Source organism: Diabrotica virgifera, chromosome 1, assembly GCF_917563875.1.
Source record: "Diabrotica virgifera virgifera chromosome 1, PGI_DIABVI_V3a".
Classification (NCBI taxonomy): Eukaryota; Metazoa; Arthropoda; class Insecta; order Coleoptera; family Chrysomelidae; genus Diabrotica; species Diabrotica virgifera.
Window position 1 is genome coordinate 158040533 of NC_065443.1, and position 24778 is coordinate 158065310.

A 24778-nucleotide genomic window follows, 5' to 3' on the forward strand; every position below is an offset into this window, starting at 1 on the left:
ATTGTTCAACCTGATCATGGATGAAATAAAAAAAGTGAGAACTAAAAAAGAATACCAAATGGGAGAAAAACAACTTAAAATAATCTGCTATGCAGACGATGCAATACTAATCTCTCACAGTGAAGAAGATTTACAACGTATGCTGCACCAATCTAATTTAACCGCCAGAAAATTTTTCTTGTTAAGTTCCCCAAAAAATACAAAATGCATGATTATAACAGCAAATCCGAGTTCGTTAAGGAGGGTCCGAAAAAAAAAATCTATCCTTAGAAAAACTCCAAATCGTCAGATTAAGATAAGGTAAGTTAAGTACATGCAGAACAGTGTATTGTATATTTCAAAAATCTGACGGTTTTAGCGGGGCATAAGGAAATTGGTGAGAAATAAACGTCAGATCGAAGAACTTAAAATAGGTGTTATATTTTTTAAAGATCTATCGAATGATACCAAACACGACCCCTCACGAAGAGGGAAAGGGGGTAAATTTGAAATTTTAAATAGGGACCCCGCGATATTTCGCGAAATGAACATCAGCTCGAAAAACTGAAAAATACACGTATTCAATATTTTTGAAAAATCTATCGAATGACACCAAACACAACCCCCACGGAGGTGGGGTGGGGGATTACTTTAAAACATTAATTAGGAGCCCCCATTTTTTATTGCAGATTTGGATTCCTTACGAAAAAATAAGTAACTTTTATTCGAGACATTTTTTCGAATTATGAATAGAGGGCGCTATAATCGAAAAAAACGATTGTTGGAAATGGGAAATTAAATTAAAAAAATGGAAAGTCCCCACTTAAATGGAAAACTTTACTTAACTTCTTTTGGTTTTAGAACTTAATCTTCACAACCCAATAGGTCCCCATAACGCTCGAGTGACTGCAAATTTAGCATACTTTCCTCCCCTACTATAACAAATTTCTTATTAAAGAAGTTAAAATTGCAAAATTATTATGCTAAATCTATTAAGTAGGTACATCGATTTTAATGAAATTTTGTGTACCTACTTTTTATTATGTTATAAAGATTTTCTGGGCGAATTATGCAGGTCCTAGGAAACACATTGAAAAGGGCAATAAATAAACATTTTTAACTAGTCGTAAGTATGTCGTAGAAAATGTAATTAGATATCTTTATTTTATTTCCGTACGACTTTGCTCCAAAATGAGCTGTTTTAAAGTTATAAATTATAAGCAAAGAAAGTAAAAAAAAACATGTTTTTAGACATTTCTAAATATTTTAATTATTTTTAAAAAATATAAATGTTCCGGACTTATTTAAGAGGCAGGATAAGACAATTATTATTACTGAAGTTATCATCACATAACTTTTTCTGCAAACATCCGAATGCCACCTCTCACATCCACCTAAAAACAGATCCGCCCTGGTCTAGAGACGGAATTAGGTACCTACCTAGTAGAGATACTGTATGATATCGACTATTTCACATGCAAATATTTTTAACTATTGATTATGCAAAAAATGTAGGTCGCCTTGGGCTTGGGTCAAGTATTAAATAAATCATTTAGTAAATCTTTATAACATGTATAAAACTGCATAATTTTGACTTTGGGTTTATTTATACAAGTAAAAAATATTATTTTATGTCCTTGAGTAACCACTGAGCTATTTATATGTTGGAATTTTAAAAAACACACTTGGCACTGAAAATCTTTTCCAACATTATTTTGGAAGATTATAATCTCATTAGTGGAAATTTCCTCCCACAGATACAAGTTCGTGTATTTATATTACAAGGATTATTTACATAATGCAGACAAATTGTCTACTGCTACTGGGAAAGTCGATTTTTATGCGTTTCATGTATATTGAAAACATTCTCAAGGTTTCTGTCAATTGATGTAATATTCAAAATAATTATATTAGATTTTTTATTATAAATTCGAGTTTGTACATATTTATACACAATCAAACTTATACGAAATCACCATGTATTACATATTTCAAACCAATATTTTTATTTCTTTTGAAAAAACTTGTTATTGTTGTGCAGAATAAAGGTGATAAGACAATCAGATAGTAAAGCTCTGTACATTACTGAAATATGTACTCTGTACATAGTCCACTGAAATATTCTCAACTGCTCAAAATTGGCAAAGAAGACGAAACCCTTTTGCAAATATGTTTTCGACCCTCAGGAATCCGAATCTGAAATTAGTTTTGCGAGAAAATGCCGAGAAATCCGGAAAAATCGTAAAATAGAGCTTTTCTGCAGTTTTCTTGAAAACTACAATAGCTAGCGGAAAAATAATCAAACCATCGTGTTTATTTGACGACTTTACATAAAAATAGATATGTTTTTTTGCGAGAAAATGCCGGAAAATCCGGAAAAATCATAAAATAGAGATTTTCCGCAATTTTCTCGAAAACTACAGTAGCTATCGGAAAAATAATCAAACCATCGTGTTTATTGGACGATTTTACATAAAAATAGATGTGCTTTTTTGCGAGAAAATGCCGGGAAATCCGAAAAAATCGTAAAATAGAGATTTTCCGCAATTTTCTTGAAAACTACAGTGGCTAGCGGAAAAATAATCAAACCATGGTGTGTATTGGACGTTTATATAAAAATAGATGTGCTTTTTTGCGAGAAAATGCAAGGAAATCCGGTAAAATTGTAAAATAGGAGATTTTCCGCAATTTTCTCGAAAACTACAGTAGCTAGCGGAAAAATAATTAAACCATCGTGTTTATTGGACGATTTTACATAAGAATAGATGTTTACTAAAAAATAAAAGTAATCCCAACGATAAGGAATTAAATTCTTGTGTAAAGTGATAAAAACTTGTGTGATATCGAATATAAACAAAGCAGGTTTTACAGTAGGTGGAAACAAAACAATATTATTGTGAATGGTGTATTTCTACAGGCAAAATAAAGCATATTAATAACCAGAATCAGCTGTAAGTAGAAAACTTTATTATAATGTAATTAATTTTATTATAAACAGATAACCAGGGCCGGATTTTGATTTTTACCTAGGAATAAAAGTGCTGGAAAATTAGTAACAGCCAGCGCGGGTGCGGGTGTTAATTTGAACTGTGAGTAGAGTTCCACACGAAACTTCACCCGTGACGCATTGACTAATAACTCTAGCACGAAAAATAACTAGGAATTAAGAATAATGAGTTCAGATAGCGAATTAGCTGATGAAATGAAAAGGAGAAGGGAAGAGGAGGAACATCCCAGCAAAAAATCAAAAAGAACAGCTATAACATCACAAAAAACAGATGCAGAAAACATAAGCGGAATGGAACAAATGATGAAAATGATGAGGGAATTAGCAATGGATATAAAAGACATAAAAAAAGACCAATATAGGTCTGGAGACGAAATCACACAACTAAAAAATGAAATTAAAGAACTGAAAGATCAACAAAGCGGCTACAAAGATAAAATAAAAAAGCTGCGAGAAACAAACGAAAAAGCTATAAAACAAATAGGTCAATTAGAAAAAGAAATTAGTAAAGCAAATGAAAAAATAGAGAAATTGGAAAATGAAAGAAAGAGAAAAAATGTAATAATACAAGGAATAAAAATTGATACAAATGATCAGAAAGTTTTACGAGGGGCTATGGAGAATTTTATAGAAAAAGAGCTACAAGTTTCAGTAGATGTAAATGGAGCAAGGAAAATAGGAGAAAATACTGTCATAGTGGAACTTAACAGCGTGAAAAACAAAATAGAAGTACTTAATGAAAAATAAAGGTAAATTAAAAACCAAAAAGGACGAAAGAATCTATATTAATGATGATATGTCAAAAGAAGAAAGAATTATCCAGAAAGAAATTAGAAGCAAGGCTATGGTAGCGAGGCATAATGGAAAAAATGTAAAAATAGGATACCAGAAGCTAATCATTAATGGTGAAATATGGACATGGAATAGCAGTCAACAACAACTCATAAAAGAGAAAAATATACAACCAAAAAACTAGCAATACAACTAAAGCAGACTGAAATAACGGAGACGACATGGCAAAGTAAAGGTACACGAAATAGACAAAATGTACAGATTATTAATGAAAAGAAGCCCGTAAACGAACATATATTAGTAGGAACATGGAATGTAAGAGGAACATACGAAGAAGGAAAACCGAAACACCTAGTAGATGAATGCAAAAAATATAAATTCGAAATAGTAGCACTACAAGAAACGAAATAACTAGGCCAAAACTCAATGGAAATAAATGACTATTTATTTTTCAATAGCGGAGGGAAAAATAGAATTTTAAGTAAAGGATTTGTAGTAAACAAAAAGCTGAAAGATCTAATCTTTGACTTTAAACCAATTTCAGAGAGAATATGCATACTAAGAATAAGAGGAAAATACCAAAAAATAACATTTTTAAACATACATGCACCGATGTGGGGTGTAAGAATGTGTTATAGAGGTAGCACCTTTTATTGGAACGACCACATCAAACGTCATCGACGGGAGATTGTTTTTGATAACTGGTCCTCATAAGGCACTCAACTCTCACTTATGGCTCCACGTGCCACATCCCGGGCAACTGCATTGGTCTGCAGGCTAAACTAAGTGAGGGTAGCCAGACATGGTGATAGGTTAGACAGTGGCAGCTGGCTGTTACAAAACTGACCATGCGGCGAGAATCACAGAAACGGCACATATACAGCGGTGCAGAATTCAAAGGGAAACCACTGCACTATTTTCCCAAGAGAATTTCTTCCCATAACGATGACAATTTCAGTAAGTGAAGATGGAATGTGTAGCGACCCGACTCACGCTCGGCGCCATCTCGGTTCCGGGTCGGATGGTGTGAAATTTGCTACCGGCTGCCAAGGTGTGAGGGACCAGGCACCTGGCAGAAATTGTGAGACTGAATCCAAATTTTCATTTAATTTAAGAAAATGTCAGCGAATTGGTACATGGAACGTCCAGGGACTGATCCAAAACCCTGGAAAGTTACACATAATTGAAAAAGAAAAGGCAGACCACAATCTTTCGGTACTGGGACTCTCTGAAACTCACTGGAGAAGTAAAGGGCATTTTAAAACAACTGCTGGCAACGTCGTCTATTTTTCAGGCCCAGATAACAAAAGTACAAATGGAGTCGCAATAATTGTACCCTCTAAACTTAACGACTGCGTAATTGGATATAATAATTGATGACAGGATAATATCCCTTAAAATGAGAATATCCACCAATACCCTACACCTTGTCCAGGTATACGCTCCTACAACAGCTGCACAAGAAGAAGACATCAACAGGTTCTATGGTCGTCTAGAAGAAACTGTTTGCGCTATTCCGAATCGTGAACTTATCACAATTTTAGGAGATTTTAACGCCAAAGTGGGGTCATCTAATGAAAATATTGAAGGAGTGCTGGGCAAAAATGGACTGGGACAGAGAAATGAGAATGGCGACCGTCTAGTGGAGTTCTGTGTAGAACAACATCTTACAATTACAAACACGTTATATCAACATCATCCACGGACGAACAAGGAATCAAATAGACTACATCCTAATAAGATCAAGATGGAAGTCGTCGGCCATCAACTGTAAAACATATCCTGGCGCAGACTGTGGAAGCGATCATCAACTCCTGGTATTGAACGTTCGACTTCGTTTTAAAGTTCCCAAAAGAAGACCCCAGAGAAAAATCATGTCTCTAAATCCATCAAAAATCAATGACTTCCAACACAACCTAGAAGAAACTCTCTCTTTAGACCAAGTAGATAGTGACCCTGAAAGCACTTGGATTTATTTCAAAGATAACGTAATCGATGCTGCAAAAGACTGTAAGACAGCGGTTTCCACTGGCCGTAAGCCATGGATACGTGGACTGTTATTCAACGCAGAAAAGAACACAAAACTAGACACGAAACAAACGATGAATACAGAGCGTTAACGAAAGAAATCAGAAAACAGTGCCGCAAAGACAAAGCTGATTATATCTTCTGGAATAAATCCCTCGGTTTATTTCGACAGCCATGTTCCTCTATCTCTCTGCATATTTGAGAGTGTTCATTTCTGCGTTGAATAACAGTTCACGTATTATCGGATATCCATGGCTTACGGCCAGTGGAAACCGCTGTCTCACAGTCTTTTGCAGCCTCGATTACCTTATCTTTGAAATAAATCCAAGTGCTTTCAGGGTCACTATCTACTTGGTCTAAAGAGAGAGTTTCTTCTAGGTTGTGTTGGAAGTCATTGATTTTTGATGGATTTAGAGACATGATTTTTCTCTGGGGTCTTCTTTTGGGAACTTTAAAACGAAGTCGAACGTTCAATACCAGGAGTTGATGATCGCTTCCACAGTCTGCGCCAGGATATGTTTTACAGTTGATGGCCGACGACTTCCATCTTGATCTTATTAGGATGTAGTCTATTTGATTCCTTGTTCGTCCGTGGATGATGTTGATATAACGTGTTTGTAATTGTAAGATGTTCTACACAGAACTCCACTAGACGGTCGCCATTCTCATTTCTCTGTCCCAGTCCATTTTTGCCCAGCACTCCTTCAATATTTTCATTAGATGACCCCACTTTGGCGTTAAAATCTCCTAAAATTGTGATGAGTTCACGATTTGGAATAGCGCAAACAGTTTCTTCTAGACGACCATAGAACCTGTTGATGTCTTCTTCTTGTGCAGCTGTTGTAGGAGCGTATACCTGGACAAGGTGTAGGGTATTGGTGGATATTCTCATTTTAAGGGATATTATCCTGTCATCAATAGTATTATATCCAATTACGCAGTCGTTAAGTTTAGAGGGTACAATTATTGCGACTCCATTTGTACTTTTGTTATCTGGGCCTGAAAAATAGACGACGTTGCCAGCAGTTGTTTTAAAATGCCCTTTACTTCTCCAGTGAGTTTCAGAGAGTCCCAGTACCGAAAGATTGTGGTCTGCCTTTTCTTTTTCAATTATGTGTAACTTTCCAGGGTTTTGGATCAGTCCCTGGACGTTCCATGTACCAATTCGCTGACATTTTCTTAAATTAAATGAAAATTTGGATTCAGTCTCACAATTTCTGCCAGGTGCCTGGTCCCTCACACCTTGGCAGCCGGTAGCAAATTTCACACCATCCGACCCGGAACCGAGATGGCGCCGAGCGTGAGTCGGGTCGCTACACATTCCATCTTCACTTACTGAAATTGTCATCGTTATGGGAAGAAATTCTCTTGGGAAAATAGTGCAGTGGTTTCCCTTTGAATTCTGCACCGCTGTATATGTGCCGTTTCTGTGGCTATGATTCTCGCCGCATGGTCAGTTTTGTAACAGCCAGCTGCCACTGTCTAACCTATCACCATGTCTGGCTACCCTCACTTAGTTTAGCCTGCAGACCAATGCAGTTGCCCGGGATGTGGCACGTGGAGCCATAAGTGAGAGTTGAGTGCCTTATGAGGACCAGTTATCAAAAACAATCTCCCGTCGATGACGTTTGATGTGGTCGTTCCAATAAAAGGTGCTACCTCTATAACACATTCTTACACCCCACCCTTATTTTGGTATTTTCCTCTTATTCTTAGTATGCATATTCTCTCTGAAATTGGTTTAAAGTCAACGATTAGATCTTTCAGCTTTTTGTTTACTACAAATCCTTTACTTAACATTCTATTTTCCCCTCCGCTATTGAAAAATAAATAGTCATTTATTTCCATTGAGTTTTGGCCTAGTTGTTTCGTTTCTTGTAGTGCCACTACAGTAGAACGTCGATAATCCGGACGTCAAAAATCCGGACCGTCAATAATCCGGATATGTATCTAGCAAAAATATCTGATTCCTTTAAAATAAATTCAGAACTTAGGTGCGAAAAACGAACCTCTACCGCAGTTCAAAAATATTTTACACATTTTTTAAAAGCCCAAATAATGTCTGATGTTTTTTACTGTACACATGCTGCTATTATAAATTAATTACAATACAGTGTTTAAACATAAAAAAAGTGTTTTGATTAATTTCACCTCTATTTTTAGACACTTTACTGTACAAGAGAAAACATACAATTTTAAAACGTTTGTTGTACTTTAATGTGTATACTGGCTTTTTTTAGGTAATTTCGATATTCCGGATAATTTGATAATCCGGATGGGGTCCGGTCCCAACTAATCCGGATTATTGACGTTCTACTGTATTTCGAATTTATATTTTTTGCGTTCATCTACTAGGTGTTTCGGTTTTCCTTCTTCGTATGTTCCTCTTACATTTCATGTTCCTACTAATATATGTTCATCTACCGGCTTCTTTTCATTAATAATCTGTACATTTTGTCTATTTCGTGTACCTTTACTTTGCCATGTCGTCTCCGTTATTTCAGTCTGCTTTAGTTGTATTGCTAGTTTTTTGGTTGTATATTTTTCTCTTTTATGAGTTGTTGTTGACTGCTATTCCATGTCCATATTTCACCATTAATGATTAGCTTCTGGTATCCTATTTTTACATTTTTTCCATTATGCCTCGCTACCATAGCCTTGCTTCTAATTTCTTTCTGGATAATTCTTTCTTCTTTTGACATATCATCATTAATATAGATTCTTTCGTCCTTTTTGGTTTTTAATTTACCTTTATTTTTCATTAAGTACTTCTATTTTGTTTTTCACGCTGTTAAGTTCCACTATGACAGTATTTTCTCCTATTTTCCTTGCTCCATTTACATCTACTGAAACTTGTAGCTCTTTTTCTATAAAATTCTCCATAGCCCCTCGTAAAACTTTCTGATCATTTGTATCAATTTTTATTCCTTGTATTATTACATTTTTCCTCTTTCTTTCATTTTCCAATTTCTCTATTTTTTCATTTGCTTTACTAATTTCTTTTTCTGGCCGTTACTAATTTTCCAGCACTTTTATTCCTAGGTAAAAATCAAAATCTGGCCCTGGTTATCTGTTTATAAAAAAATAATTACATTATAATAAAAATTTCTACTTACAGCTGATTCTGGTTATTAATACGTTTTATTTTCCTGTAGAAATACACCATTCACAATAATATTGTTTTGTTTCCACCTACTGTAAAACCTGCTTTGTTTATATTCGATATCACACAAGTTTTTATCACTTTACACAAGAATTTAATTCCTTATCGTTGGGATTACTTTTATTGTTTAGTAAACATCTATTCTTATGTAAAATCGTCCAATAAACACGATGGTTTAATTATTTTTCCGCTAGCTTCTGTAGTTTTCGATAAAATTGCGGAAAATCTCCTAATTTACAATTTTTCCGGATTTCCTTGCATTTTCTCGCAAAAAAGCACATCTATTTTTATATAAACGTCCAATACACACCACCATGGTTTGATTATTTTTCCGCTAGCCACTGTAGTTTTCAAGAAAATTGCGGAAAATCTCTATTTTACGATTTTTCCGGATTTCCCGGCATTTTCTCGCAAAAAAGCACATCTATTTTTATGTAAAATCGTCCAATAAACACGATGGTTTAATTATTTTTCCGCTAGCTATTGTAGTTGTCGAGAATATTGCGAAAAATCTCTATTTTACGATTTTTCCGGATTTTCCGGCATTTTCTCGCAAAAAAGCACATCTATTTTTATGTAAAATCGTCCAATAAACACGATGGTTTGATTATTTTTCCGATAGCTACTGTAGTTTTCGAGAAAATTGCGGAAAATCTCTATTTTACGATTTTTCCGGTATTTCCGGCATTTTCTCGCAAAAAAAACATATCTATTTTTATGTAAAGTCGTCAAATAAACACGATGGTTTGATTATTTTTCCAGTAGCTATTGTAGTTTTCAAGAAAACTGCAGAAAAGCTCTATTTTACGATTTTTCCGGATTTCCCGGCATTTTCTCGCAAAACTAATTTCAGATTCGGATTCCTGAGGATCGAAAACATATTTGCAAAAGGTTTTCGTCTTCTTTGCCAATTTTGAGCAGTTGAGAATATTTCAGTGGACTAATTAGACTAATGTACATTAGGTATAGTTGGTTCGCTAAACTTGGTTCGACACAACTGGCTAGTGATTTTAGTAGGTCTGTCATTTTTTTGTTTTTGGCCAATTTTGCCAAAATTAGCAAAATTACTAACTATTTTGTAATTATTAACTATTTAGTAATTATTATTTTTTGCCAATTTTACCAAATTGGCAAAATTACTTACTAAAATCACTAGCCAGTTGTGTCTGAGTTTAACGAACCGACTATTTAAAGTATGTGCTTTAATTTTACATTGAGCAGAAATATATAAACTAACTTTTGCGTCCAAAAACGAAAATATGACTTATGTGGGGTTATCGGACGTGCAAATGGGGAAACTTATTGGTCTTGTGGAGCAAAGAATGTGTCAGAGGGACATAGCTGCAGTGGTAGGCGTAACACAGGGCGTTGTTTCAAAAACCTACGCTAAAATATAGACAAAGTCGCCAAAAAGTAACAACGGCTCGCCATGATCGTTTCATTTCCCCTCAGCTACAAGAGGTCCAACCATTTCTCACCAGCAGCTCCAAAGACAGCTTTTGAAAGCTACAGATGCAAGTGTTTTAGTTGAAACTATAAGAAAAGAGTTTATGTCCAAGGAGTAAGTATAAAGCAGGAGATCGCTACGGTCCCAGACTAGATTTATCGCCTAAATTGATGTCTTCAACGCCAAAACTGGAACATTTGAAATTGGTGAAATGTGCTATTTTTTGTGTATTATTAGCTATTTGAGTCGGTCAGATGGCTTAGCTGGCTGAGGCGCTCGGTCGACAAATCTAGCGGATTTTCGATCGAAATTCGATTCCCGGCCCGGTTGTCGAGTCATTATGGCGGTGTCCGTGTTTAAAAGATATCTCTGATTTAAATACATAAGGCGGACCATATGTTTTGTTTTTAACTAAATGTTGGAATTGACAGCCCACTTAACGACGTTCTACACTTTCGGCAAAGAATTAAGGATTTGCATGAAATTTTAGTATGTTATAGTTTACTTCAAAAAACTAAGACTTGATTTTTTAAAAATTGTTTTACCGTGCCGTTTAATTACTATTAAGGGTCAAAGTTAAGTTTTAACATGGGCTCTTATGGGAATTCTTAAAAAGTTAATAACTTTTGACCCGAATTTACGATTTTTAATTATTTGTTCTTAAATTAAAGGTTTTTTGGTAAGGAATAACATATTAAAAAATGAGGATTGTTTACCGTCCCATTTATTATTTATTTATTTATTATAATTAATTCCGTAATTTATTCCGTAATTTCCGTAATTTATTATAATTTATTTTTATAAAATATTCAATACTGAAACATATGATTTGAGCATTCTGCTATAAATGCATTGTTACCAACTTTCGCTTGCATATAAGTTTCCCCTCCTTTCCTCTGAGAGGCATACCCCGCAACGAAGGTGTAGAACGTCGTTAAGAACCTATTAGATAATATTGTAGGGAACATATAATTAATTACAGTTTTAAGGATTGTGTGGATATGTATATCTTTTTAAAGTCAGTCGATTTGTGAACGTCCATCGGTTGGTTAAGATCGCAATAAAAACTTTGTAAGCAACACTTGCGTATTTTTAAGAGGGGTAATTTTCTGTAATCGAACGTTATTTTCTATAATTTATTTTTGAACCTAGGGATCTTTGCGTAAAGCAACTCGTGGACATCCCAACGTAACACCGGCAATTGAAAAATAAAAAGGCCAACGTATCGTAGTATAAAATTCTACAGAATCTACGGCTTGGTCTGGAGTAAGCTCAAGCTGGAGAGTCCCGAGAAAATGAAGTAGTTCTCAGTGGTAGAACAAAGTTCAAAAATGACACTTATCTTGTCATTCTTGACAGGCTTCTGACAGAGATGACGAAGCGAAAGGAAATATACGACGAGCTGTCTGCACGGTTTGAGCTTCTTTCTTCAGGGGTTGGCTGGGAACGTGGACAAATCACTATAAGTGCCAAAAAGCTCTGCAACGAATACACTAAAGATCTCCCAGATTTTGAAACATTTGCTAACGAATGTGTCCACTTTTATGGTTTTGTCAAAAGTGTTGACAAAGAGCCACCAAAAACATTTGTTGAGCTTCTTCAGTTGGTCTACAACACAGGGTTACAAGAGTTGTACTCATACATGGACATCGCACTCAGGCTCTTTCTCACTACACCAGCGTCGAACTGCTCTGCAGAGAGATCGTTTTCCGTGCTGAAAAGAATTAACAATTACCTCCGATCATCACAGACACACGAACGCCTCAATGAGATGGCAGTATTGACGATCGAAAGAAAAATTACGAAGTCACTTAACTTCGACGATGTGATTGACTCGTTTGCCCAATGTAAATCACGGAGGAAGAATCTGTAATTTAATAAAACACTTTTCAACCAAATGAATTGTTTAATTTGATTTTAAAATGTATAGGTACTTTGTTGTTTTGTAAGTAAGTAAGAACTATGCTATGAGATTCACTAAAATTATGCATCATCTGTTTCTGTTGTACATGCTCATATACCTAAAGTTATTACTTTAATTAAATTATGAATTAGCAAAATAACGTATTTTATCTACGACTGATACATAATATATGTATTATACTTGTGGTGTTTGCAATATAATGCCATATAATAATCCCTTAGGGATTAATAATGCGGCACTGGCACAACAATCACAAAATTCACCACGGAAACAAAATAATCAACCTCAAAAAGTGTCACTGTCAAACGAATAGTATATTTGACAGTTTGTGTTGAGATGGACGAAAATGAAGAATCTTTTAATTGTACACCACCAGAAATTGTAGAACTAGCTACAGCAACAGCATCTACCTTAATACCTGAAACATCGAAATCCATTTATAATAAAACGTACGCAACCTTCAACGAATGGCGTGTTCGAAACAACGCGAAATCATTTTCCGAAAATGTTCTGCTGGCCTATTTCGCTGAATTAAGTGCAAAATATAAACCGTCTTCATTATGGTCATTCTATTCAATGATTAAATCTATGTTGAGAATAAACCATGACGTTGATCTGGAAAAATACGGCAAACTAAGAGCGTTTCTAAAGAGAAAATCGGAAGGATTTCAAGCAAAAAAGTCTTCCACTCTAACCCCAGAGCAAATTAGGAAATTTATTGACAAAGCTCCTGATGAAATTTATCTTTTACATAAGGTAAATATACATATTTAATTTGATTTATTCAAAAACTCATATGCTTATTTGCTTCAGGTAATATTGATCATTGGAATTATGGGTGCATGCCGCTCAAACGAACTTTATCAAATGAATATACAAGACGTGAAGGATCTCCAAACAGATTTGTTAATAACAATCCCCAAGTCTAAAACCAAAATTGTACGAAAATTTACCATAAACAGTACGTTTTACAATATTGTGAAGAAATACATCGATCTCCGTCCGTCACATGTGAAAATAAATTCATTCTTTCTAAATTATCAAAAATCTAAATGTACAATACAACGTATAGGAAAGAACAAATTTGCAGATATTGGTAGGCAGATTGCCAAATATTTAAACTTGCCAAATCCTCAAAGTTATACCGGCCATTGTTATCGCAGATCATCTGCCACTCTGTATATTGATGGAGGAGGCGATTTAACTGGATTAAAGCGTCATGGGGGCTGGAAGTCAACACAGGTAGCTGAAGGATACATTGATCAGTCTATGAGAAACAAGGCAACTACAGCAGATACTATCGCTAAAGAGATAAATAGTAATGTACCATCTTCTTGTTCTACAGCAATCGAGATCCCAAATATTTGTATTAAAAACTCTACTAAAGTTAATGATGATTCTCAACCAATTCAGTTTATTAATTGTACTATTACTAATTTTAATGTTTTTAACAAATAAAGTTGTTCATTAAAAATCTTAAATTAATTAATTTGTCGTAGATAAAGTAGAGTATACTACTCGCAATAATGGCTCTCATTCCCTCGGAATGTTACTCCCTCGCCGCTAACGCGGCTCGGTTCGTAAATATTCCTCTGGAATAATAGCCATCATTATTGACTCGTGGTATAATCTACTATTTTATTAAGTATATCATACCGTACATTACATTATGAATCAAAATAAATAGGTAGATTCAATATTGATACTTTTAGATGTACCCCAGGATTATAAAGCTGATATTGCGCTACGTATTAATGCTAGAAAATCATGAATGAGGACTTCCTGGAAGCAGTGGCGGCTCGTGACATCTGCTATAGGGTGTGCTGCATGAACCACGGCCAATATAAAATAATAGAAATAGAATAACATACGAAAACAAAAACAATAAAATTAGCTTTAATACTAATTAATAGTAACTAATAACGACATGCTATAAAAATCTGATTAACTTACATTTATTGCATTTTTCTAAATTGGAAATTAATACGCCGGTCCTTTTTTGTCGCAAACTTTTCGATTACTTTATCGTTAAAGTTCGGTATTGAAGCGATGAACTTTTTTTCTATCGAGAGTGTGGAAAGGGCTGTTAATCTGTCTTCGCGCATTGAATTTCTTAAAAATGTTTTGATCCGTTTTAAAGTTGAAAAACTACGTTCAGCTTCTGCTGTGGTCATTGGCGTAGTCACCAGAATTTGTATCAACTTTTTGGTTTCTGTTAATGTGTCCTCTAAATTATTAGAAATTATAAATTTTAGTAAAGGCACTGCACCTTTTAATGTTCTACACTCGATATTGGAATACAAAACTGACAGTTCTGTTCGCAAACGGTTTTTATCAAAGAAGTTATAAGCTGTACAAGTTAAATCCAATTCATTTTCAGGAAACTTATTATTATATTTTTCGAAATGTTCTGAAGATAAAAGTGTTGCGGCAACTAGATGATTTGTATATGCAAACCGTTCTTTTGCATTGTTTATAATAACATCACAAACTTCTAGACAGGCAATACGGTGATCCTGTTGGCTGTTATTTGGGCGTTTCCTTTTTTGGACACTAGGCGCCGCATTTAAATTTGAAGCTTGATGTATGATAGGGTCTATTTTATTTCGGACATTGTTAATACTTTGCTCAAAAACATGTATAGCTTTCTGTGCTTCGGTTGGGTCCATGTTCTTTTTTTGAAGATTATTGTACAAAACGTCAACATGTGGCATAATATAATGAAAAACAGTCAGCCAGAAAGTAAAATTTTGATCTTCCAGAATACGTCTAAGTCCTCTTGCTTCCTTGGAAGTAATAGCATTTGACTCTTCTTCTAGTTGCTCCATACACTCAATAATAAAGTCTCTATATTCGTAAACGACATTTACTGTACGAATATTGAAATTCCAGCGTGTAGGGATTGAACGAGGAATATTTTTTCCAACTATTTGATTTAAGACAGCTATTCTTTGAGGTGAATGACTAAAAAATCCAGGTATATCATGTAAATCTCCAAAAAATACGCGTACTTGGGAATTAATAGAACATGCTCTTGACATTATTAGATTCAATTGATGGGCGTAACAGTGCACAAAATGAGCAGTTTCATATTTTCTCTTAATTATTGTTTGCACTCCGCCATGTATCCCACTCATAACAGCTGCTCCGTCATAACTTTGTGCAATGAGCTTATTTTTGTTATTCTTTAATATTGGGTCTAAAACATTCAAAATTGTGTTAGCTAAGGTTTCAGCATCATGTTTTTCTGGAAGCAAAAAAATCCAAAACCTTTCAACTGGAGCACCGTTTTTTACATAACGAAAAACAATGACCATTTGAAATTTCATAGAAACATCCGTTGTCTCATCAGCTATCACTGCTAAAAATGGGGCTTCATTGATTTCGTTTAAAATCTCCTCAGCGTATACTTCTAGCATGCAATCCAAAATATCATTTTGTATTGTTTTTGAGGTACCTTTGAAAATTGTCGCATTTGTAAGGTGTTCACTAAGTGTTTTATCAAGTTCAGCAGAAAAATTCACTAAACCACGAAAAATTCCAGGGTTATCTCTTCACTAAACCACGAATAACTGTCGTGAATTGCAGCTCGCAAACACATTTCCGAGGCCGTTAATCAGCCGATTGCCGAAGCACATCGGCTAAGATCGCCGTTTGCCTAATAAATGCATTTTACCGCTGCCAGTGTTTCGGTTGTTATCGACGCGGCTTCACTGGAGCAGCAAATACGTAAAAAGATTGCTTCACTGGAGCACCAAATACGTAAAAAAATTATACGGTTTCACTAGAGGAGTAAATACGTAAAAAAAATAATATTAATCATCGTTGTTGGTGAATTATTATTAACAGTTGATGTTTAATATGATAATATGGCAGATTTGAAATAAAACTATATTAATTATTCTTTAATAATTAAGATTTGCTATGGTTGTTTGGTAGTTCTGCAGCTCAGCAGCACATAAAGAAAAGCCGCCACTGCCTGGAAGTCCAATTCGTCCGGGATGGAGAGAGTATAATTTTGCATTATTTAGCGTTTTCTATGTTTACGTTAAAAAGGCGGCAAAATCAAGATAGCCCGTAGGCGGCAAAATCAAGATAGCCCGTCATCATCATCATCATTCTCTTTGCCTTATCCCTATGCGGGGTCGGCTTCCCTAATTGCATTTCTCCACACAATTCTATCTTGGGCCATATCAATGTTAATCCCCTTTACCAACATGTCCTGCCTTATCGTCTCCCCCCAGGTCTTCTTTGGTCTTCCTCTCCTACTCCTTCCAGGAATCTGCACTTCAGCTATTCTTCGTATTGGGTGGTTAACGTCTCGACGTTGAACATGACCAAACCATCTTAACCTATGCTCTCTCATTTTGGCATCAATTGGTGCCACACCTAGACTTCCCCTAATATACTCATTTCTAATTTTATCCTTCTTTGTCACTCCACTCATCCATCTAAGCATTCTCATTTCCGCCACATGCATTCGCTGTTCCTCTTTCTTTTTCACTGCCCAACATTCAGTTCCGTACATCATAGCTGGTCTTATGGCTGTTTTATAGAATTTTCCCTTCAGCTTCATTGGAATTTTTCTGTCACACAACACACCACTCGCTTCTTTCCACTTCATCCATCCAGCCCTAATTCTACTGCATGCATCTCCATCTATTTCTCCATTACTCTGTAATACCGATCCTAGGTACTTAAAACTATTGCTTTTTACAATCATTTCACCATCCAAAGATACCATTTTATTTGTAGTAGCTCCATCTTTAAATGAACATTCCAAATACTCTGTTTTTGTCCTACTAAGTTTTAAACCTTTTTCCTCCAGAGCTTGTCTCCACTGTTCCAGTTTTTTTTCTAAGTCTCTTTCACTATTTCCTACTAACACGACATCATCAGCATACATTAAGCACCATGGAATGTTACCCTGTATTTTCGCTGTTATCTGGTCCAAAACTAATGAGAATAAATACGGACTAAGCACAGAACCTTGATGCAATCCTACTTTCACATGAAATTTATCAGTCTCTCCCACACCTGTCCTAACACTAGTCGTTACTCCCTCATACATATCCCTCACAATCTTTACATATTCACCAGGGACTCCTTTCTTATTGAGTGCCCACCACAGAATCTCTCGAGGAACTCTATCATATGCTTTCTCAAGATCAATGAATACCATATGAGCGTTTGTTTCTTTACTCCTGTATTTTTCCATCAACTGCCTTATAGTGAAAATTGCATCTGTTGTTGATCTACCCTGCATAAAGCCAAATTGATTCTCGGATATTTCGGTCTCTTCACGTATCCGTCTATCAATTACTCTTTCCCATATTTTCATGGTGTGGCTAAGCAGTTTTATAGCCCTGTAGTTTGTACATTGTTGTATATCTCCCTTGTTTTTGTAAACAGGTACCAGTATACTGCTTCTCCATTCGTCTGGCATTTGTCCAACTTCCATAATTCTATTAAATAGACCTGCTAGCCACCTTGTTCCTGTCTCTCCCAATGCTCTCCATACTTCCCCAGGAATATCATCTGGTCCTACCGCTTTTCCTTTCTTTATTTTTTGAAGCGCTTGAGCCACTTCCTCATTGGTTATTTTGGTGACCATTGCTGCTACTGTCTCCGTTGACTCTACAGGCTGTCTGTCAAATTCTTCATTTAATAAGCTGTCAAAGTACTTTCTCCATCTCTTTTTGACATCCCTTTCGTGAACTAGTATTTTATTATTTTCATCTCGGATACATCTAATCTGATTAAAATCTTTTGCTTTCTTTGCTCTCTGTTTGGCTATTTTATATATCTTCGTTTCGCCTTCCCTGGTATCAAGTTGATCGTATAGGTTTGAATACGCTTCTGCTTTAGCTTTTGCTACTGCTACTTTCGCTTCCTTTTTGGCGACCATATAGTTTTGAAGATCTATGTCCGATCTGGTTTCTTGCCACTTTTTATATAATTTTCTCTTCTCTTTTATTTTTCCTTGTACTTCATTTGACCACCACCAAGTCTCTTTATCTTCAAACTTCTTTCCTGACGTTTTCCCAAGTATTTCAATAGCCGTCTCTCTAATAATATTGGCCATTTTTCTCCAAATTGTGTTAGGGCTTCCTTTCATGTTCCAACATATTTTTTCTACTATTCTTTCCCTGAATAGACCTTCCTTCTCATCTTTTAGCATCCACCACTTGATTTTTTGTGGTCCTCTCCGATATTTTTGTTTAGTTTCGCTTTTTACTTCGATGTCCAGAACAAGCAGCTTATGTTGTTGGCTTACTGTCTCACTAACTATTACCTTGCAGTCCTTGCATTCACGTATGTCTTCTTTCCTTATCATGAAGTAGTCTATTTGGGATTGATGTTGTCCACTTTTGTAGGTAATAAGTTGAGTTTCTCTCTTTTTAAAGAATGTGTTAACAATCGCCATATCCAATGCTGTTGCTAATTCTAGCATGTCATCTCCAGCTTCATTTCTAGTTCCAAAGCCTAATCCCCCATGTATTGTTTCATATCCTGTTTTGGCTTGGCCCACATGTGCATTGAAATCACCTCCTATTATAACTTTCTCCTCCGCTGGAATATCACTCAGTATGTCTCCCAATTGATCATAGAAAGCTCTTCTTTCATTCTCACCCAGACCTGTTTGAGGAGCATACACACACACAACATTCAATACCTCTTTATCAATTACAAATTTCACTGACATCATTCTATCACTCGTTCTTACAACTTCTACTACGTTATCTTTCATTTCACTATCAGCAATTATACCAACTCCATTTCTAGTGTTACTACTCCCTACATACCACAATTTATATCCATCACCTAGTTCTTTCGCCCTTTGTCCTTTCCACCTAGTTTCTTGAATACAAGCAATTTGAACTCTTCTTCGTTTGAGCGCATCCACTAACTCCAGACTCTTACCTGTAAGACTACCAAGATTCCAAGACCCTATCCTGATTTTTCTAACCTGTAATGGTGTTCCCCCTGAGATAGTCCTCACCCGGAGATCCGAATGGAGGCTCATTTTACTTCCGGAACATTTTACCTCAGGAGATGCCATCATTTCAGTATAAGTTTTTATTTCGTTTGGAGAAGGTCTTTTCATTATTATGGCCTGAAAAGATTTTTGGATATTTGATGCCTGAATGCCTTTTCTATCAGCACCATACCCTGCCCTGTCCTGCACGTTTAGCCAATACACCACCAATGCAACCAAAGTGCAGTATTACCCCACACCCGCCTGCATTTTTCTGTATAGGCCAGGATCCCTACTGTAAGGACTGCCCTATAAGCCAATGTATTGTTGCCCGTATCCCGCCACTAGGAGGCACGTACTTCATTCGGGATACCAAAATCAAGATAGCCCGTAGGCGGCAAAATCGCAAATCCGGCCCTGGTAAGCTGGTGTCTGATCGGCTTGCGGGGATAAGAGCTTGCGGCTTGGTGATACTCCTCCATAGATTAGTATTAGTTAGAATGTTACAGGATGTTCGATAACGTAGTGGCAGACCAAACATGTTTTTTAAATGGAACACCCTATATTTTATTTTATATTCGAAATCTTCTTAACTTCCCGATCACAAAAATATACAAGTTCGTTATGTTATATAGGGTATTTCCAAAGTTATAATCAATTTTCTATGAAAGTCGTAACAAGTTCAGCTCCCTGCATAAATAAAAATAAGCACAAGAGCAGTGGTTTATTGGTGCCATATTTTTTTGTTGATTGTCAAAATTTTTAAGAATTCTTGGCATTGCTAATGTTCTTTATATGTATCGAATACAGGGTGAGTCAAAACGCAAGTACATTCTTTTCTCAGAAATTTAAAATGGAACAACTATATTTTATATCACTATCGAAAAGTATCATTACCATACTTTAATTTTTATATAATATTCCCCATATTCCCCAGTGTCTAACATAATAAAAAAGGTATGCCTAATAACTGAACCGTTTTTATGAAACGTATCTTTATCTCTAAATAGTACCTACATTATTGAAGAAATCTATCTGCCAATTGATTTTATCTAAGGCCCATTCACAAAATATTATTCTTTTTTCAGAATCTTCCTGAATTAATTCTTGGTACAATTGAATGCGGTAAGGGTGCATTATGTTTTTTGCAAGAATTCTTTGCACAGAGTAGTAAATTAGTTCGTTTGCTTTGGAAATATTTTGTATACTTGTATGTTGATTTTCAGTAACTGCCAGCAGCACAGTTATTTTGTTTTCCTCTGTTACAGTACTTTTTGTTCGTCCGTGTTTTTTATACATAGCTGAACCAGTGTGGCTAAAAACCAATCCTTAATTTTTCCAAGCTTGCTGTTGTAGGTTGTCGTCTTTCAGGGAACCGTTCATGATAAATTCTTCGTGCATCAACAGTAAAATTCATCTTAACTATTTAATAACACAATTTACAAACAATTATAGTAAACCGTCAGTTTTAGACTATTCAGTCATGGCTTACTTACAATTTGGAAAAATTTAGACACCTTATTAATAATTTGCTCTGAAAAATGAAAATATCTAGAAAACTAACAAATTTAGACATAGGGAATATTCTCGGGAATATTATACAAAAATTAGAGTACGGTAATGGTAATTTTCGATAGTCACATATAATACAGGGTGTTCCATTTAAAATTACTGAGAAAATAATGTACTTGCGTTTTGACTCACCCTGTATTCAATATAAAGAAAATTAGCAATATCAACCATTCCTAAAAATTTTGACAATAAACAAAAAAATATGGCACCAATAAACCATTGCTGTTGTGCTTATTTTTATTTATACACAGAGTTGAACTTGTTATGATTGTCATATAAAATTGGTTATAACTTTATAAATACCCTGTATAACATAACGAACCTTTATATTTTTGTGATGGGGATGTTAAGAAGATTTCCAATATAAAATAAAATACAGTGTGTTCCATTTAAAAAAACATGAGTTTGGTCTGCCACTATGTTATGGAACACCCGGTAACATTCTTACTAATTTTGTAATGTGAAGCTCAAAGTTGGCTACAATTTTTGTTATTATGTTTTATTGCCATCTATTAATATAGCGGATCTATTGAGCTTTATCACAATAATCAATCACCCTGTATATAAAATGTGCTATTTTCAGACGAAACCAGGACTTGCGTGTAAAATCAGATGACCAACGAATTCGTGTACTTTCGTGTACAAGGGCAAGGAAGACAAGCAAGATCGGAAACTGCCAGATGTATTCACACTCACAGATATAAAGAAGGAAGTGTCATGTTCTGGGGAGGCGGTAAAAAAACTCATTTAATTTTCATCCAACCAACTTTAACACCTCGCAGAAATGTTGATTTGGTTCTAGAACCTGTAGTTAGGCATTGGAGGTGCAATGAAGGCATACACCTCCATATGCCAATAGGGTGACTGCAGACTTCTGTGAAGCAGAAGATATCAGTGGTCTGCAGTGGCCGGCTTGCTCACCCGACCTTAACCCTAGATAGAGCATTTGTGGGATATGCTTAAAAGAAAAATTAGAGCTCGCCGAGATAATCCACAAAACACTTCACGGCTAGTACAAGCTGCTAATTAAAGATGGAGCAACCTACCACAACAAAATGTTGATAATTTGATTAGGAGCGTACCCATGCAAATTGAAGCTTGCATAAGGACTAGGGGTCGTAACACTGACTACTAAAAAAATAAATAAATAAAAAACAATTTAAACATTTGTTTTACAAAAGAATGAAGACGAAGGGCCTTAGAAAAAAAGTCTGCCATTATAACTGCCTATGCCTATTAATAGTTCTAATAATGAAGAACAGAAAAAAGATTAAGCGGAGTGAAAATAAATATTAATAAAACCTGCGGTAAGGGCGTCAATTTTCTGATCGTAAAAAGTCAGGTTGCAAACTCATGCAAAAGACAGCTACATCACATAAGGAAGTAAGTGTGTAAGTCTCAGCAGCTCACCAAGATGGATGTCTGAGAAAACAGCAATGGACAGAGATGAATTTGTTTTAATGTGAGTAAATTTTAAATATGATCGTTTATTTCGAAAAGTAAATTTTAATTAACTTTTACTTTACAATACAGTAAAACCTGCCATATCCGGATCAATGTGGCAACAGACCGATCCGGATATGAAAAAATCCGGACCTCAAGACCACTTTATATAGTCTCTTGAAAGTTTTCTCCTTCATACATTCCAGTAATCAACGCCGTCAATAACTTTCGTCGATAGATATGTTTTATAGATTCTATAATACCTTGATCCATAGGCTGACAGAGGGATGTCACATCATCTTTACTTTAACTGCCTTTCGGTAGATTTCTGTAGATGCAAACAGCAGAACTGTCCGGATATGGAGAGGTCCCAATATGACAGGTCCGGATGTGGCAGGTGGTACTGTATTTAAAAATTTACCGTACGAGAAATCGGGAGATTTGGTTCCTTATTTCATTGTCCACTTTTAGCCATATAGCTCTCATTCCCTCTTAGTGGAAAATTCACTAATCCCAGATACCTACGGTGTCAAAAGGATTGAGCTTCGGTGGGACTTTTTCCATGTTATCGAGCTTGAGTATGCTTGAGTATCCCATAAAAATTATCGTACTTACACATCTGACCGTCGAGAGCAATATTCGGATGTATATATACATATATTGTTCTTAATATTGTTTTCACAGTTAATAATATTGTAAGCCACAGTGGCAAAAATATCCGGACAAAGGATACCACACACATCTTATGGAAAATATAATGTCAATCAAATGCAATAAAATTTACATGAATAGATTTGTCTCAAAACTACAATCATTTCATATCATTCACTCTGAATTTTGTGTAATAACGGCGTAAATTGTAATTCAAGTTTATCAAAGAAATCACATTTTTGAAGTCCATAAAACTGTCATTGATAAATACTATTAGTCAAGTAGCTATTGAAAACAGCTTGCCAGCGTGAGCTAAGCCGATTAAGAGGAACTATATAAGTTTGTATCACTGACCAAATTATACGTACTTTATTATATTTAAAAGATAAGAGTAAGCCTCTGCCTACCTGAGGAAAGATTTATGAAGTGGCGATTTACAAAATCTGTTTTCTCTCTTTGACTCACAAACATTCCCATTTGATTTAAGATTTATTGATATCAATTTATGCCTTTATTAATAAAAATTCAGAGTTGGCGCAATGATATGAAATGATTGTAATTTTGAGATGAATCTATTTATGTAAATATTTCATTTGAGTGGCATTAAATTTTCCATAAGATGTGTGTGGTGTCCTTTTATCTAATAATGAATGATGGTAATGATTAAAATTGACTTAACAAAAATTTCCTAAATACAGGAATGGCACTTTAGGGTTTAAAAGTTAACCATTTAAATTGATTACAATTAAATGACTGAATAATGAATGAATAATGAACTTCACTTCAAGAAGCAAAATGAACACTGAGACATATTAAATAGATTTTTTTTATTTGTTATAATATAAAAATTTTGAATTCCCCGCCATTAATTAGTAGAACCATATTCTAACACAGGGATGTAACAGTAGCCACTACCACTACCAAAGAAAGTTGAAAAATATGAAAAATTAAAAAAACTTACTAAATCCTTGTCGGATAGGCTCAACTGTAGCCACAGGTAACTCAACATTTCTTAAAGGTTTAGGGTCCAATATAGCCACATTATTTGTATCAATTGATCTGTTAAGGCTTCTTTCAATATTCACTTGGACACTTTCGGTATTAATAACAGCTGGTGTATCGGCACTTTTATTTGCTGAACGATCTTCATCAAACTTCACCCAGTTTTTTTTTGTTTGAATTTTCGGTGGACTTGGTTCTGTTTGTGTGGAATTAGGCGGTGGTAGAACAACTTCCTCGGTGGGTTTGGCCGTCTCCGAATCGCTCATTTTTGCGAAACTATAGTTAAAAATAACTTACAAAAAATTACATTTCTTTACCAAGAACTTAGCACATTTGTTTTGAATTTTTTCTTTTCATCGCACTAGAAGTCACAAGACTCACAATAAATACACTGTTTTCATGTTTTCTTTAGTGTCAAACTATTTCACTTCACAGGTGGCAGGTGGGACAGGTAAATTCGCCCAACGTTGCCAGATTTTAAATAAATATAAAGGAATTCATAATTTTTAACTTCAATATAAACTACTCATCAAAAGTTATGGAATATTAGGGTATGTCGGTTTGCTAAACTCAGACACAATTGGCTAGAGATTTTAGTAGGTAATTTTTTTGTTTTTGGCCAATTTTGCCAAAATTGGCAAAATTACTAACTATTTAAGTAATTATTAACTATTGCAATGATTAATTATTTTTGCCAATTTTACCAAATTGGCAAAATTACTTACCTACTAAAATCACTAGCCAGAGTTGTGCCTGAATTTAGCGAACCGACTCATTTTCATAGTTGATTT

General features: G+C 35.2%; 1 protein-coding gene across 2 annotated transcripts in view; it reads right to left on the reverse strand.

Annotated features, from left to right (window-relative positions):
• The window catches only part of LOC126878799 (transmembrane protein 268), an 85620-nt gene extending 61190 nt beyond the window's left edge, over nt 1-24430 (reverse strand). For both annotated transcript variants that reach the window (XM_050641697.1, XM_050641698.1), the window contains exon 1: nt 23947-24430. In XM_050641697.1, the coding sequence (XP_050497654.1) occupies nt 23947-24253 (307 nt within the window). In that variant the 5' untranslated portion in view covers nt 24254-24430. The remainder of the gene's footprint in view (nt 1-23946) is intronic.
• Nucleotides 24431-24778: the final 348 nt, after the last annotated feature.